The following is a 17,184-nucleotide window of genomic DNA, read 5'->3' on the forward strand; positions in this document are numbered from 1 at the left end:
AAATATTATGTTAAATTTAATTTTCAACTATCCTTCGATTAACAGAACATATTGAGTTAACATTCCAAAGATTTTTCTCATCTCAACTTATCCTTTCAGAAATGAGCCATGAAAATATTGTCAGAAAGAGAGCAATGTAGAGGAGGTGAACTCAAGAAAGCACATTTATTAACACCTGTCATACTAATCTGATGAAAACTACTGCCTTTTGGGTTTTGCTGTACTTTTAAGCATTTTGTTGAGATCTATGATTTTTGGTTATTTATTTATACTTTTGAATAAATGGTTGAGCTCCCAGGGAAGAGCAGACCCCTTTTCCTCAGTGATTACTGAATTTTTGTTGATACGTTCATCACCACCCCCCAATAACTTTTCTTTTTTATTGTGGCCGCACTGTGGCTTGTGGGATTTTAGCTCCCCCATTGCGGACTGAACCCAGGCCCTTGGCAGTGAAAGCATGGAGTCCTAACCCCTGTACCACCAGGGAATTCCCAATAACTTTTAAGTCAAGAAATTCCAGAATGCAGAGGGCACATCTTTCTTCACTGGTACTCAGAATTTCCTAAAGAATTGGAAGATTACCAAATAATTTGAAGAATAGAGAGAATGTCACATCTGAAACTGAGCAGGACCCTGCTGGGCCATCCAAGGGACAGACCCAGCGGTGTCCCTGTCTCTTGTTTGTAGAAAAGCTTTAGCGTCTTAGACCTTCACGAGTTGTAATGAACAAATTTAATCACAGAACTGAGAAAATGCAGAAGCAAAGGTAAACAGTAAAACAAGACAAAATAATAATAGTTTAGCCATGAAACAAAGTCAAGAGCCTTTGATTTCTCTGTAAGGGCTATAGATAATACCTTGGGTCATATCCTTGAGTTGTTTTGCAGATACTAAAAGCCCCAGCAGGTGGAAAAAGTTAACTATTGACACTTGTGCCATACCCAGAACCACACCAGGTCTTTAGTGGGAAAACACAAATGGTGGGAGCCTCGGTCTCTGCTTCAGTAACTGTAAGATTGATTCAGTTCATTTAACACAATGTTGAAGACACAGCATGTAGAGAAAGAAAAAAAAAGCAATTCCTGTTCATTTAGTGTGTGACTTTGGGCAAGTTAATTAACTCTTGTTTTCTCAGTAGTAAAATGAGTGCAAAGCAGATTTGTGAAAAAGTGATTTTGCTGGCCCATAAAAAGACCCCCAGACCAACTGGGACTAGAAGGGATGATGTTGACTCCAGAAATGCCGTGCAGTTCCCTCACCACCAATAAACCAGAAGAGTGTTTTCCAGCTGATCAGTCACCCTGAACCCTCTCCCTCACACTGTCTTTAAAAATCCTTCCCTGAGAGCCACCAAAGAGTTCAGGTGCTTTGAGCATGAGCTGCTGGGTCTCCTTGCTCAGCCTCACATTGGGCAACTTGCAATAAGGGGCTCTACTTTCTTTCTCCACAACTTGGTGTAAGTAGATTGGCTTTGCTGCACATAGCGGGCTAGCAGACCCAAGTTTGGTTTGGTAACTCATCCACATGAAAATTGTTTTCAAAATAAATCCTCACCTAAAAGGGCCTTTTTTTTTTTTTTTTCCCAAGCACTTGCTCTTTCACTAAATCTACCTAATTCTCTTTCTCTGCACTTCTCAGCAATTATCAGTAGAGAGAGAATTAATATTATTACTTTGCAACACTATTACTACTGTTATTGCTTGACCTTTACTGGGTGTTTTTTATAGGCGAGCAAAATCACTTTTTCACAAATCTATTTTACACTCATTTTACTACTGAGAAAACAAGAGTTAATTAACTTGCCCAAAGTCACACACTAAATGAATAGGAATTGCTTTTTTTTTTCTTTCTCTACATGCTGTGTTTTCAACATTGTGTTAAACGAACCAAATCAATCTTACAGTTACTGAAGCAGAGACCGAGGCTTCCATCATTTGTGTTTTCCCACTAAAGACCTAGTGTGGTTCTGGGTATTGCATAAGTGTCCAGCATATAGAAATAGCAGCTAAGGAATGCTACCATCTGAGGAGGGTGCACGGTGAGAATTATATACACACACACAAAAATTGGGCTTAGTTTTAAAGACTTTTTTTCTCTTGCATTTTGGTTGCATTTCTTATAAAGGACCAGTTAATTCTTGCTGATAATCAGAAGACCACATTTCCTAAATTATCTAAACAAAATTCTCTGAAGTTTTTTTTTTCTTTTTTTAATCCCTAACAAATTCCAGTAAAAAAAAAAATCATAGTTCTGGAAAAACTACAATTGCCTTGCTGCTTTAGTATTTGAAGATTGGGATGAATTAAATTCAGGATGATATTTTTAATTAAAAAATAATCTATTCTAGTGGGATGAATAGAGAAAGTAGCATCAACATATCTTCACTATTGTGTGTAAAATGGATAGCTGGTGTGAAGTTGCTGTATAACACAGGGAGCCTAGTCTGGTGCTCTGTGATGACCTAGAGAGGTGGGATGGGGGAAGGGAGGGAAGGGATATATGTATAATTATGGCTGATTCCAGCTGTGTATGGCAGAAATGAACGCAACATTGTAAAAATTAAAAAACAAAAAATAATCTATCTTAGTTTTATTATGTACTTATTTTAAAATATAAAAACACTTAAAAATAGTTCAAAAATTTATTTTTGTAATTTAAGCCAATTTTCAATTATTTCTTCTATAGGTTATTCCCTCACTAATAGAAAAATCAGCCACAATTTGGGGATTATGGATGAACATTATTGAGAAGACCCAACCATTACTGAACTTTTGGTAGCGATGAGGCGGTCAGATTTACAGAAAAACTCCAGCCTAACATCTTTTTAATCTTATGTCCCTGGTTGAAGAACTACATTGAAATGCTTGGCTTGTATCAAATTTCCTGTGAAGATGTTAAAAATCTTTATCTCCCATAACCTATTTTAGAGAAATGTCACATAATAGATGAGGCATCAAATCCTAGATCCATAAAAGCAGAATGACTAGAAGTTTTGTTTTCAAATGATGTCATCAATAATATTCACTCTCAGGCTAGTGTTTCTTTCGGCTAATTTCAGAGTCCTCAAAGAATAACAGCTGAACTCTTTATCTAGGATCTTCTGTTTGTACCATCTCTTCTGGCATATCTGGGATTCTGTATCATTAAGAGTTGAAAGTAGAAGAACTGGTAAAGTGTGAACATAAGGAAAATGCAACATCATTGTGCTTTTAACATATATCACAATATTTTTAGTTTAATAAAATTTTACATAATTATCTATTAGTCATATGAAGGTTGTAGGACCATAGTCAGTGCTGCATGTCCTTTATACTTCTATTTTCTTCCTAGTGTTTATAAACTTTCTATATATTCTCATTGAAATGAAATGTTTGAGATATTATATACACTATTTCTAAGAAAAACATGAGCCTCGAGAGATTTTTCAACTTGAATAAAGAAAAAGCTGTGCTGTAAAATATTAAAGCAGAATAGCAAGTGTCAGATCTCAGAAATATTAACACTAAATTAACAGCATTTTAGCTCTCAGAAAAATAAATTTGTTAGTCATTAAACAACTTGTGTTTAGTAATAATGAATGCAGAGTTGCTGACCGACACATTTACTGACTTACCCTATGCTGACATGTGCTAAGTTTGACAAAATTCTTATTCAAGTTTGTACTTGACATGTTAATATTTTCTAATTCAAATTTCTTTTATTTTACTCTTTGTTTATGTTATCAGCTATATTTCCCAAGTTTTATCTTTGGAGAATCTAGATTATAATTATTTTTTTATTAAATTTTGCTGGAACTGCAACTGTATTTTAATAAAGTTATTTAGCTTTGTATTTGTGAGGAGATTTTAAAGGGGAGAATGAGTACCCACACAAATTTTAAAAAGACTTTTCAGAGTCTGTAGCCAGTATTACCATATGTACTTATCTCTTTCTTTTCAGTGCCTTGAATCATGATAAATGTCAGGTTCATTGTTGTGGCATGCTGAAATGATTAAGTGGGAACTGTGCCCAGCACGGCATTGTAAAACAATCCATCTCCAAATACATCGTCCTGTACAACAAGATTTTCTCTGACACTTTTATGATTGCTCTTTTGTTTGGTCTTGGAGCATTTAGATCTCAAGTTTGAACACAGTATTAAGACTATTACTATCCTGTAGTGAATCTGTGCACATTATCTAGCGTCATCTACTTTTGGGATTGCATTCTGTACTTTACTTCAGTCCTGAAATCAGAGTGTATAAGTGAATTTCGTTATATGTTACTCTAATGGAGTAGAAATCCCATTCTTTACCTAAGTGCAGATGGAATTAAATTTGGTTTCCTTGGTAAAGGAAACAGCTTAGATAACCAACACATAGCAGTCTTTTTATCTTCTATGTTAAGTCATCCCCATTTGGAAAATCCAATAATGCTTTTTCCCCATTGATGAATGTGTGCAAATGTATGACTTCCAAAGTTCAGCATATGTTAGCACAAAATCAACACAAGAGAAGGTGTTTCCCTAGGTCTATTAAAATTGCATTTCTAGATAGAACTTGTGAATGGCATGTTGCAGGCTTTCAAAAAAAAAAAGCCAGAAAACATAATGGACTTGATAGAGACGATTAAAAGCAACAGATGATACTAAAAGAAATTTTTGAATAAAATAGAAAAAATAGAAAACTCAAAGTTACTTTTCTTTTAATAACCATCTTTATTGAAGTTGTGGATTTCTTCAGTACACGCTCTTTTCTGCAAGACGAGGGTTTCTAGATGGCCCTCTAAAGCGTTTGCCGGTAGGTGGCGACATAAGTCCTTATTGCCTAGAGCTGTCCCAGGTGCTGAACCCAGCTTCTGCGCCCAAAAGAACTCTGCAACCAGCGACCAGGAATTCCACCAAGTTCTCCGTAGATGCTGGAAAACCGGTAGGAAAGGGCCATTAAAAAAAGCCCAACCTCATTTATAACGCAAAGTCAAACAAATTATCTCCCCCAAATTTACTTGGCACAAAGCTGTGGAAGATGACAATGTTCATTGAAATTAAAAAGGCAATGGTAAAGGAAAGGCAAGCCCTGGAATGTGGTAATGGACAGAGAAACCTGGAGTGCTGCAGTCCATGGGGTCGCAAAGAGTCAGATCCGACTGAGAGACTGAACTGAACTGAATGGAAAGGCAAGTGTGTGTGTGTGTGTGTGTGTGTGTGTGTGTGTGTGTGTGTGTGTGTGTGTAGAACACAGACCGAATCGGTTTTTCTTCACTTTGAAATGCAGTTTTTCACCTCTCCTTTGACGTGTCCTTTTTAACTGCTTTCTCACCCAGTTTCTCAAGGTTGGAAAAAAAAAGTCAGAGGCAAAGGAGTCAAGCTGGACTGTGAGATGACAAACGGGGGTGATTTTTAAAAAGCTAAGACACACTCCATCTTCTTTCCATCCATAAGTAACAATTTTCAGACTGACCCAGGACTGTCCACGTCCCCATTCAGGCTCCTTATGCCTGCTCTTCTCTTGTCCTATTGCCACTCAGTGATGCTGAGTCTACTAAAGAATTTGACAAATATGAAGCAATGTATATGGTTAGATTTTTTTTTTTCTCTCGAGTTTGGCTGGGTGGGAGGCGGAGTTATTTGTTGTAATGTTGGTCTGATCGGCAGATCGGGTGTGTGTAAGTGAGTTCTGAGTCTCGGTCGACAAAAAGGGACTTGAACGCAAAGAGGCAGAGCTAGAGGGAGAGGAGGGCGGGGAACCAGGGGAAAGAGGCACTCAGGGTTGGGGAAGTGTTAGGAACGGAGGGTTAGCGTAGGAGGGAGGGAGTCTGGCTGTCGGAGCAACACCGGAGAGAGAAAGCAGAGCGAGAAGAGAGGGAGAGTGAGGGGTGACCAGTGGGAGAAAGAGGGAGACGGAGGAGGCTTAAGAGAAAGAGAAGAGAGTAGAGGAAAGAGTAGCAGAGGAGGGAGAGAAGCAAGGAAGAGGAGGGTTACAGAGTGACTCTGGAAGATGGTGTTTCTCTATTCCAGATACTTCTAAGATTGCAGACTCTTTGCTGGTGGGGAGACTCCGGGTGGTATGGCAGCCAGTTAGGCAGCGGCAAAGTATAATGGACAGCAAGGGACAGACGTTCCAGCCACCTTTCCGCCGCCCGGAGATCCCGGAGCTGTTTCTCCAGCCAATTCGTTTCCCAGCTGGAGTCTCTGAGCGCGCTGCACTACGAGAGCCCAGGGAGCGCCAAGAAGCTAGCTGCTTCTGCAAGATGCCTTCGCCTGAGCAGTAAGAACTTCCTGAGTCCCTGCATCCTCTCTTAGCTGAAACTCCCCAGGAAACAGGGGCGGGAGACCCCAGGGGGAGGGGCGAGGGGGAACCTGGAGCAGCTCTTTCTCCCCTCCCCCTCCCCTGCCCGGCGCGCAAGCATGGATGTGCTCAGCCCCGGGCAGGGCAATAACACCACGTCGTCCCAGGGTCCCTTCGGGACACGCGGCAACGCTACTGGCATCTCCGACGTGACCTTCAGCTATCAAGTAATCACCTCGCTAGTGCTGGGCACGCTCATCTTCTGCGCGGTGCTGGGCAATGCGTGCGTAGTGGCGGCCATCGCCCTGGAGCGCTCCCTGCAGAACGTGGCGAACTATCTCATAGGCTCGCTGGCCATCACCGACCTCATGGTGTCGGTGCTGGTCCTGCCAATGGCCGCGTTGTACCAGGTGCTCAACAAGTGGACTCTGGGACAGGTCACCTGTGACCTGTTCATCGCCCTCGACGTGCTGTGCTGCACCTCGTCCATTCTGCACCTGTGCGCTATCGCGCTGGATAGATACTGGGCCATCACCGACCCCATCGACTACGTGAACAAGAGGACGCCCCGGCGCGCCGCTGCGCTCATCTCGCTCACCTGGCTCATTGGCTTCCTCATCTCCATCCCGCCCATGCTGGGCTGGCGCACCCCGGAAGACCGCTCGGACCCGGACGCGTGCACTATCAGCAAGGACCACGGCTACACTATTTACTCCACCTTCGGCGCTTTCTACATCCCTCTGCTGCTCATGCTGGTTCTCTACGGGCGCATCTTTCGAGCCGCGCGATTCCGCATCCGCAAGACAGTTAAGAAGGTGGGCAAGAAAGCAGCCAACCATCGCCTTGCGGCGTCGCCGGCCCCGCAGCCCAGAAAGAGCGTGAGTGCTGAGTCGGATAGCAGAGACTGGAGGCAGGGCACTGAGAACAAGGTAACAGGGGCTCCGTGCGCCAATGGAGCCGTGAGGCAGGGCGAAGAAGGCGCCGCCCTGGAAGTGATCGAAGTGCACCGGGTGGGCAACTCCAAAGAGCATCTTCCGCTGCCCAGCGAAGCCGGTGCTCTCCCCTACGTCCCCGCCTCCTTCGAGAAGAAAAATGAGCGCAACGCCGAGGCCAAGCGCAAGATGGCCCTGGCCCGCGAGAGGAAGACGGTGAAGACTCTGGGCATCATCATGGGCACCTTCATCCTCTGCTGGTTGCCCTTCTTCATCGTGGCCCTAGTCCTGCCCTTCTGCGAAAGCAGCTGCCACATGCCTACCCTGTTGGGGGCCATAATCAACTGGCTGGGCTACTCCAACTCTCTGCTTAACCCTGTCATTTACGCCTACTTCAACAAGGACTTCCAAAACGCGTTTAAGAAGATCATCAAGTGCAAATTCTGCCGCCGATGATGACGGAGTAGCGGCGAGTAGGCCCATCCCATTCATTCTGCCTCCCCTAGTCCTCTGGAATCAAAACCTTCGCTACTTTCCCTCTGACATTCACAGCTGTTTAGGCGCGCTGCTTCCAGACCTCCTCCCCCCAAGCCTCTCCCAAGCCTCAGTCCCGGGGGGGAAGGATGGCGCTCCGCATAAAGAGGCTCTAGCCTCCGGGCAAGAGAGAAACTCCTCCGCTCTGTGAGAGGCGACCTTGGCTCAAACTGACTTCAGAATCAGTTTGATTCCAGCAATTGCCTCCTGCTTCTTCTGCCCCCCAATCTTCGCGGGGGAACTTTAAGCTTCAGCCGTTAAAGGCAAAAAAAAAAAAAAAAAAATCCACACGAAAAAGAACCTGTACACCCAGCCGCTGCGCCCACAAAAGGCTCCCACGCGATCGCCCACTGCTACAACTTGAACTTAAGGTTCAGGACTTCGCTTTATTTCCCAGTAAACCCATCCCCGCCCCGTCCCGCTCTCATCTCATCCTTCCTCCCCATCTTCCCTTTATGCCCTCGCCAGTCCTAAAGCACTGATTTGCTAGTCGGAAAAGCTGGGAGGGTCTGCTTTTCCCGGTGCCTAATGTGTCCCGGGGAGTCTCCGTCTGCTGGCGTGGGCTCCCAGAGTAACTCTCCCGAAAACAGCCCCCATGCTTTGTTTTCTTGGATTCAAAACAAGTGGCTAGAGGTTGTCTGAGTGGACCAGTAAGTACAAGGCTGGGCCAGAGGGAGAGAGCGAGGGAGCGCGGAACGAATTTATCCTTGCCTGCCTTGATGTCAGCACTCACCAAAGAAACTGACATTCATTGGGAAGGGAGAGCGGACTTATTCGGACAGGTTGCCGGCGAGTCTGTGCGAGCTGGCATCGCCACTTACCTACTGTGGGTGGCGCCCGCCGGCCACGTTGCGTGAGCCGGGCTGGGGCGCCGAGTGTCGAGGATCCGCGCACCTTCGCGGCTGTCTGAGGTCTGGTTTGTGCTGGGCGGGTGCACCGAAAACTAATCCCAACTGGAGCCATCCCGCCTACGCCCCGGGACTTACTCAAGCGAGGGTGTGTCGGCTTGGTCGCTCCGTCCGGTTTTTCGGACCTCATGGACTGTAGCCCGCCAGGCTCTGTCCTTGGGATTTTCCGGGCAAGAATACTGGAGTGGGTTGCCATTCCCTTCTCCAGGGTTTCTTCCCGACGCGGGGATCAAACCCAGGAGTCCTACACTGGAGGCGGATTCTTACCGTATGAGCCACCAGGGACGCCCAACAGTTAAAGTTAATGGAAGCCACAGCTTCCAGAGCAGCTCTAAGGACTAGAAAAACTAGGAAGTCCCAAGGGTGCCATTGTCCGGGTGGGCCCGAGCTCTGGCTGGCCCTCCCTTGGAACCTGAAAGGAGAAATTTATCCAATGGAAGCAGATTTTTTTTTCCTCCTAATTCACTCCCTCCTTTTCCGAATGGGAAATAGATCTATTTCGCGCACCCTGACACTGAACAAGATTTGTTCTGCAGAATGTCCAGGACACTTGGTTACCAAGATTTTGTTTCCAAAAGGGAAATCAGGGCTTTCAGTAGAATGGGCCCCCACAGGTTTAGCACTATCTGTGACCTCAGAAGTGCTCATATTGAATAGAGGCCCTAGGGCAGCAGAGGATGAGTTGGTTAGATAGCATCACTGACTCAATGGGCAGGAGTTTGAGAAAACTCTGGGAGATGGTGAAGGACAGGGAAGCCTGGCATGCTGCAGTCCATGGGGTCGCAAAGAGTAGGACACGATTTAGCCAGTGAACAACAATAAAGGACTCACTAGGGGTGCTTTCTCTGCGGAGTCCAGGGGACTCCTGTACACAGCTCCTTGCCCTGACTGTCCTGCAACACAGGTTTGCCCAGAAAACGGCCTCTTGTCATTTTAATGTATGGAGCACTCTAAGCTTTCTTCTTAAAGTCCTTTCAGCCTTGCCACTCCTGCTGAAAAACCAGTTATCTTTACTGCCCCCAGAAGGGAAGTTTTTCAGCTCCATTTGAATGTAAGTTTCCATCCATGTGACCAGGATCAAGAAGTTTGTTATAATTAGAGCTAGCCTCTAATTTTCTGATGAATGATGGTTTCTTTTCCAGTAATTGCACAAAGTTAATGATTCTTACTCCCTTCTCCATCCCTGCTTACCTTTGGAATGATTCCTTGACCTGTTTTGAGAATTGTGTTAAAAAATTTTGCGAATGAAAAAAGTTCTCTTGTGTTAAAATGAAGAAAGTGAAAAGACAGCTCTATCACTTGTAGCCCTTTTATTGTTTGTCAAACAGAACAAAACCTCCATTTGGTATCTTTTTCTCAGACCTAAACCAAGAGTAAGCATCACATCCCCTTAAAAGAGAGAAACTATAAGCACTCTGGGAACTCAGTAGATGATTTTTCTATGCATAAGTAATGCTTCTCTCTTTTTAAGGGTTTTTTTTTTTTTTTTGACGTGGCCCATTTTTTAAAGTCTTTATTGAATTTGTTACAGTATTGTTTCTGTTTTATGTTTTGTTTGGGGGAGGGGGAGGTGGCTAGAGGTATGTGGGACTCTTAGCTTTACCACCAGAGATCAAACACGCACCCCTAGCATTGGAAGGGAAAGTCCTAACCACTGAACTTGCCAGGGAAGCTTGGCATAAATAATGCTTAAAAGGGGCTATGGTGGATAAAATGAGAGAGATTTCTCCGGTCCATCACTTATTTATTTAAAAATTCAATTTTTTTTTTCTCACAGTAATTTAAGTAGAGCTATATGAAAAACCAAACTTTGCTGTATGTCTTCCTACATTTTAAGGGCAAATTCTCTAGATAAGATAATTTGAGTCCTAAATTGCTCAGCCAAATTTTACCTTGATCAGCATTTGAAGTCTTGAGACTTCTATTTATTTGTGTCTTTTGCAGAACTTTGTCAATGGCTTTGGGACCTTTGTTCTTCCTGACTTGGAGGATTTACACACAAATGGGGAAGGAGCATCTAATTAGAGTATAATTGCCAAAACAATAGAGAGATTTGAGGAATAAGTGCAAAAGAGCTGCATAGCACTAAAGAGCCCCTGATGCTTTTTTTTTTTTTCTGTTTAAGTATTGTATTAAGGTAAAGTATATATGCATCAAAATTGGCCTTCACTCTTCCCAGTGACCATAAAGGACTTTAATAATGGTAATGCTACAATAAACTGATATCAGTAACATATACATCTTTATTTTAATCATAATCACTGTCTGCTTGTATTTATTTGTATAATTTTAAAGTTGAAGTTAAAAAAAAAATACTGTTACCAGGAGAAGATCCTGCTATACACATCAGGGATCTGACACCTAGAGAAATAAATTTCGTTTTAGCACAGAAACTCATGTAGTTTCTTTTTTAAAAATTCCTGTCTCTGGAAAGAGAGCCTGACATTTCATCTTTTAACCTTGAAACCATACAGTTTCCCTGACTGACATCTACAGTGAAGATTTAGACATCTGTCTAATTGATATAGACAAGGTGGGGGACTTGCCGAAGAGAAATGCAGACTCTAGTAAAAGCGCCAGGGGCCTGTGTTGCCTTTTGAGTGCAGTTGACAGTGACAAGCCCCCTTCCCTGTCTCCCCTACAGTTTCCAGCTGGAAGAAATTAGCCTTCCTGGTTTCAAATGAAGCAAAACATCGTTTTGAGGTTTGTCACTTATTTAAAAGTGAAGGGGCATTTTCCTTTCTGGCTGGGTCTCACTTGATAGTGGGATTTTTAAATGGAAGATCTATTACTACATTAAGACTCAAATGCTCTCTTTTCCCTGTGAAATCATCAGTAAGGCCTCTTGTTTCCCATGTTATGTTTGTTAGTTTCACTGTTTTCTGGTGCCAGAAGGATGGCTGTAGGGCAAGGTAAACCCAAGTAAGCCTCAAGGGGAAAACAAAGTCAGAGCTATTATGGCCAGAGAAGAGGACACTGTGAAGCCTAATTTAGGCAATGTATGTACATACATATTCTCCTGATAATGAAAAGTCAAGATAGGAATCGAGATCACAAGAACTATCTGGAGTTTTTCATTTGAAAAGTATTACATAAAGACGTCCCTGACCTTGAGTAAAATGATGCATTTGGTACATTTGTCTTATAGATTGTGGATATCGCCCTTCTTGGCCTTTGCTTTATGCTCTGGCATCGTTTCCTCCAAGGAGACAGCAGCTTTCTGTTTTCTACAGGGCTTCTTGAGCCTGTGTTAACACTCCAATTAAGAAAGAGAGTGTTGTAATCAGTCACTTCCAGTGTGACTAACAAGCCCAGATAAACAATTAGCGACTGTCACGTGTCAGGCTCTTTTGGATAATGTTGAAATATGGGACTGTAATATAAGCTTCTATAGACACCCTGAAGGCATTTTCAACCTACTTGGGTACTAAAGAATATACTACTAAGGCTAATAAGTAAACACTCAGCAGAATATAGGTATCATCTAAATACAGGAGTGGTTCTAAGGATTTGGAGGACAATGATCATTGTGGGCTGGGGGATGGTAGGGAAGATTGGGTAAAGAAAACTGTGTAGAGCATCCAGGATTGAGCTCTGAGCACATGAGGAGTGATAGAAAAAGGCAGATGTTCTTCACGAGGTGACAAAGAGAGTGCAATTCCCTCTACCAAGTGGGGGCCTGGAATGAAATTTTTATCTGGATTCCTTACATGCATCAGTCTGGATTGATTATGAAGGTAGTGATTCTAGCAAAAGATTCAGGCTCAAGACTTCCCATGAGTTATAACAACATGAAGAGTCTGGGAAGAGAGAGAAGAATCTAAAACCAAAGGAATGGGGATTAGGGTAGCTAGATAAGAGGAGAAGGAAATGGCAACCCACTCCAGTGTTCTTGCCTGGAGAACCTGGTGGGCTGCCGTCTATGGGGTCGCACAGAATCGGACACGACTGAAGCGACTTAGTAGTAGTAGTAGTAGATAAGAGGAAGAATGTTCTGAGCAGAGGCAGAGCACATGAATAAGAAGAAACTCATCAAACCATTTAAGAGTGACAACAGGGTGACCAGGGTAGGTACAAGATAATAACTCATATTTATGTAATGTTTGTGATTTTGCCCAGTGGTTTTCACATGTAAAGTGGAAGTGTTTGTTGCTGAGTCATGTCCAACTCTTTGCAACCCTAAGGACGATAGCCCACAGGTTCCTCTGTGTGTGGAATTCTCTAGGCAAGAATGCTTCAGTGCGTAGGTAGTTATTCCCTTCTCCAGTGGGTATTCCCAACCCAGGGATCAAACCTGAGTCTCCCAATGGCAGGCAGATTCTTTACTGTCTGATGCACAAGGGAAGCCTCAAGAATTTTGAAGCAGGTGGCCATGGTGGTTTGGATGGTAAAAAATCTGCTGCAGTGCAGGAGACCCAGGTTTGATCCCTCACTGGGAAGATCCCCTGGAGAAGGGAATGGCAACCCACTCTAGTTTTCTTACCTGGAGAATTCCATAGATAGAGGATCAGTGGGGTCGTAAAGAGTTTGACATGGCTGAGCAACTTTCACGCATAAGAAACATATAAATTTGAGATAGCAGATCCTTCTGGAAATACTAAATAGACCATTTTAGCCAAAGCAGAAGATTCATACACTAATGGGTACATACAGTAATGCTTGAGATCATATATGGAATCATTATAATACCAGTGGTTTCATTCATGGGGACCACTGTTATTGAGAGCAGATGTGTACTGTTTGCAGGTAATCTCAATGATGCAGGTAGGAAACAATAAATGCCTGAATGTGGGATGCTGGTAAGACTGAAAAATACATCAGAGAAAGAACTGGCAAGACTTGGTGCCTGGATGTGAAGAGAGAGGGAGCTGAAGATGCTGATGAGGTTTTTTTGTTTGTTTGTTTTATAGATTCTTCTAATCTTTTGTTAATTAATTAGCTTATTTATTTTTGGCTGTGCTGAGCCTCATTGCTGCATGAGGACTTTCTCTAGATGTGTTGAGCGTGGGCTACTCTTCGTTGTGATAAGTGGGCTTCTCATTGTGCTGGCTTCTCAGAGCACAGGCTCTAGGAACACAGGCTCAGTAGTTGTGGCGCATGGGCTTAGCTACTCTGAGGCGTGTTGAATTCTCCTGGACCCGGGATCCAATCCATGTGCCCTGCACAGGCAGGTGGATTCTCACCCACTCTACCATCAGGGAAGTCTGCTGATGAGGCTTTGAGCCAAGGAGATTTGAGCAAATAACAGAAGAGGGAAAGTCAGGAATTGTTTCTCCTATGGGTCTTTGTTTTTTCAGCTTTATCTGTAAATGTGAAAAAGCTTTGCTCTCTACTAAAAAGAATTCCCAGCCCAGATGGCAGGGAACTGCTGATAATGGTAGTGATACACGTGGTGTGGCATTTGAACAATCTGTCATTTGGGTGATTATGTGAAGAACATCACCTCCTAGATCAATGGTTGTACTGATTATTGATGCATTTTTAAAAAGTAGAGTATGTTCATTGTTTTTTGGAGAGAGCACAATTCCAAGGGACTATAGCAGCCTTTCAAGAAGAGTGCCCCAATCTCAGATGTTAGGCAGGGATATTTGAAACCCAGAAGGCTGGCAATGTACAGTTGACCAAGTGAAGAACAGAGCAATCCAGTTTGCTCTTCAAGTTCACTTATTAAGAATCAAAGCAGACCTATTTTACCCTTGAACTAGATCTTTCTAGAAAATCTAGATCCATGAGACTGAAGTATCCAGTAAATTTTGTTTTCCAAATAAATCACTTTGCAATGGCAAGGATGGGGAAATGAGTCTGATCCACAGGCAATTTCACAAATCTAATCCTATCTCAGATATTTCCAGGCTCCCTGTCTGTAATCCTGAACAATTGCTCAGACTTCCACAAAATTCGCCAGGCCAAAATTTCAAGGAGCTGTCTTGCATTGGCAAGTGGTCCTTTTGTGTCTCATAGGGTTTCATCTCTGAAGAAAGAAAAGGAAGTAGGTTGACTGGGAGAAGAGAAGGGGGAAGAAGAGAGGAGACAACAGGACCCACCTATCTTGTTATTCGGCTGGCTGTGGAGATTGAGGAGGAAGTTTTGAAACTTCTCCAAAATCCTTGCAGGGGAAGCATTCTATGAAATATAGTGTGCTTCATGGTTCCTGGAAGCAATGAGTCTGTCTTTGCAAAAATTAAAAAGAGAGAAAGCAAACTTTGAAAGCTCGTTTTAATTTTAAAAGAACAGTATTAATAGAAACAGGAGTCTAATTGTAAATATTGACAATGTAGTGTTTGAAAGTGTATCCTGTATTGTATAGATACATCATTTTTAATACAGACTAAACACGCTGTATGGATATCACAATGCAGTTGTATAGTGATGATCTGTTCATGAAGATGCACAGGGCTTTCAAGGTTTAGGAGGGATTGACCATGCACTAGGCTGTTAGAGAGCCCCTAATGCACTTCAGTTCCTATAAAGAATTGGGTGGGTATCCACAATTCTAGAAATAACCTTAATAATCATTAATGACATTGACATCAGTGTTAATAGTTTCTGTTTGGTTAAAACATCCTGTTATGGATTAAAGATGTTTTAGATGGTGGTGATTATGCTCACCAGTATCCAAGACTTTTTCTTCCTGGGTATAGTGCTAGATTACATATCTCAACCTCCTTTCTTATGAGGCTGATGTTAGACAAATATAATACATACAGAATTAATATCTTTCTTTTGAAGGTTGGACTGTAAATACCTCCAGAGTGATCTTCTTTTCCCATTTGATAGCTAGAGAGGATTCCCTGCACCTGGAGGAGGATGGAACCACAGGTACAAGGATCCCTGGATCCCTTCTTTATGTAGACCAGATTCTTCTCCTTTTCACACCCCATGCAACCTTTGATTGTGATATGAACAGAAATAAAACCTGAGTTTGACTTAATTAAGCTGAAATTTTGGGGATTGTTTATAGAACAATCTATTCTGATCAATATAAAATATCCATAAGTAATACACTGAGTGAAAAATTTGCAGTCCTGTCAGTGACTTTGTCAGGAAGGTTGCTCCAGATAACTGAAGTGACTGACTGCCAACTTCTTTCCATTCTGGCCAAGGTCACTAACCTGCTGGGGAGGCATGGACGTAGGGCAGGATGACACACAGGCAGTGTATGTTCTGAACAGTACTGGGCATCCAAGAGGAGCCTGGAGTCCATCTCTGGTACCTAAGCCCAGAGACTTTGTTTTGCTCTGGTTTTAGTTTTATAGAGAGCCTTTATAGGTAGGCCCCTGGGCAACAGCTTTGGCTATTTCTTGGGTTTTGCGGAAAATTATAAAGTAGGAAAATTGATTTTGAATGCCTTTTCTTTTCTTTCAAGCAGCTTTTTCTTCCATTGTGCTTTCTCCATTAGCCTCTCAAAACTTGCACTGCCTGTCATACATTTAAAGTCTCCTACAGGCCATTTTTATTCCCCATTCTCTTAATTTTGGATCATACCAAAGGTAGCAGAGGAGCAGGCCAGTCCAGAAGAAAAACAAAGTTGACTAAGTTGACTGGCAATGATGGTGAACAATGACAACTTTTTTTTTTATCATTTGGACAGCTGAGAGAGGAGGCATTCCATATTCTTTAATAGAGACACAGCTAATAATAATGACATGCAAAAAATAAAAATACTATAGAATATCTTGTGATATGGTATATTTCCATGGTTATAACACATAAACATTATCTCCAGGGAAATGAAACCATCTGATCCTAGGTATACTGCATTTTTCTAATAGCAGTTTTCTTTAAGCCCATGTGCTTATACATGTAGGTAGATGAAAATAAAATGCAAGTGGCCAAGAACATTTCCTGTATTAATACATGAGCTTTTCCAAGAGTTCTTGCAGCTGGAATGGCTTAGACTAGCATTATGGAGGAAAGACTGATAAGGGAGTGATTAATAATAGAGGTCTGCAAAGAAAGAGCTGAGAGGTCTTAGAGATGGATTGGGTCTGAAACAGGCTGCTAAAGAAAAAAACACATTTAGAGATTTTAGAGAGTGGAATAGACTAGAAACAGGGAAATAACAAGCAGAAGGTACTACTCTGGGAAAAAAGAAATAGGTCTTTGATAAATTTACAGAATTCAATTTGAATAACAGGAAAGAGTAAGAAACCAGCAAAACTGATAAGAGATAAGGGGGCACAGAGAGGCCAAGAGGTCATTGCATGTGAAACACTACCAGGAGAGGTTATGTTGTTATAAGAACTAAAGGGAAGGATTACATGAAATAAACATTTCTTTTTTCTTTTCGATAAAAGGAAACCAGTGCATGCCAATAGTGACTAAGGAAATGGAAGTAACAAAGAGGGAAGATTGAAGGCTGCTGCTGCTGCTGCTGCTGCTAAGTCGCTTCAGTCGTGTCCGACTCTGTGCGACCCCATAGACGGCAGCCCACCAGGCTCCCCCGTCCCTGGGATTCTCCAGGCAAGAACACTGGAATGGGTTGCCATTTCCTTCTCCAATGCATGAAAGTGAAAAGTGAAAGTGAAGTCGCTCAGTCGTGTC

The 17,184-nt window shown here is 42.7% G+C and overlaps 1 protein-coding gene across 1 annotated transcript; it reads left to right on the forward strand.

Moving 5' to 3' along the window:
* Window positions 1-5,606: 5,606 nt before the first annotated feature.
* On the forward strand, window positions 5,607-10,053 carry HTR1A (5-hydroxytryptamine receptor 1A). Its single transcript, XM_042233757.2, has one exon. It carries the CDS (start codon window positions 6,386-6,388, stop codon window positions 7,652-7,654), a length of 1,269 nt encoding a protein of 422 aa, XP_042089691.1. The 5' UTR covers window positions 5,607-6,385; the 3' UTR covers window positions 7,655-10,053.
* Window positions 10,054-17,184: the final 7,131 nt, after the last annotated feature.

This window comes from Ovis aries, chromosome 16 (assembly GCF_016772045.2).
Source record: "Ovis aries strain OAR_USU_Benz2616 breed Rambouillet chromosome 16, ARS-UI_Ramb_v3.0, whole genome shotgun sequence".
NCBI lineage: Eukaryota > Metazoa > Chordata > Mammalia > Artiodactyla > Bovidae > Ovis > Ovis aries.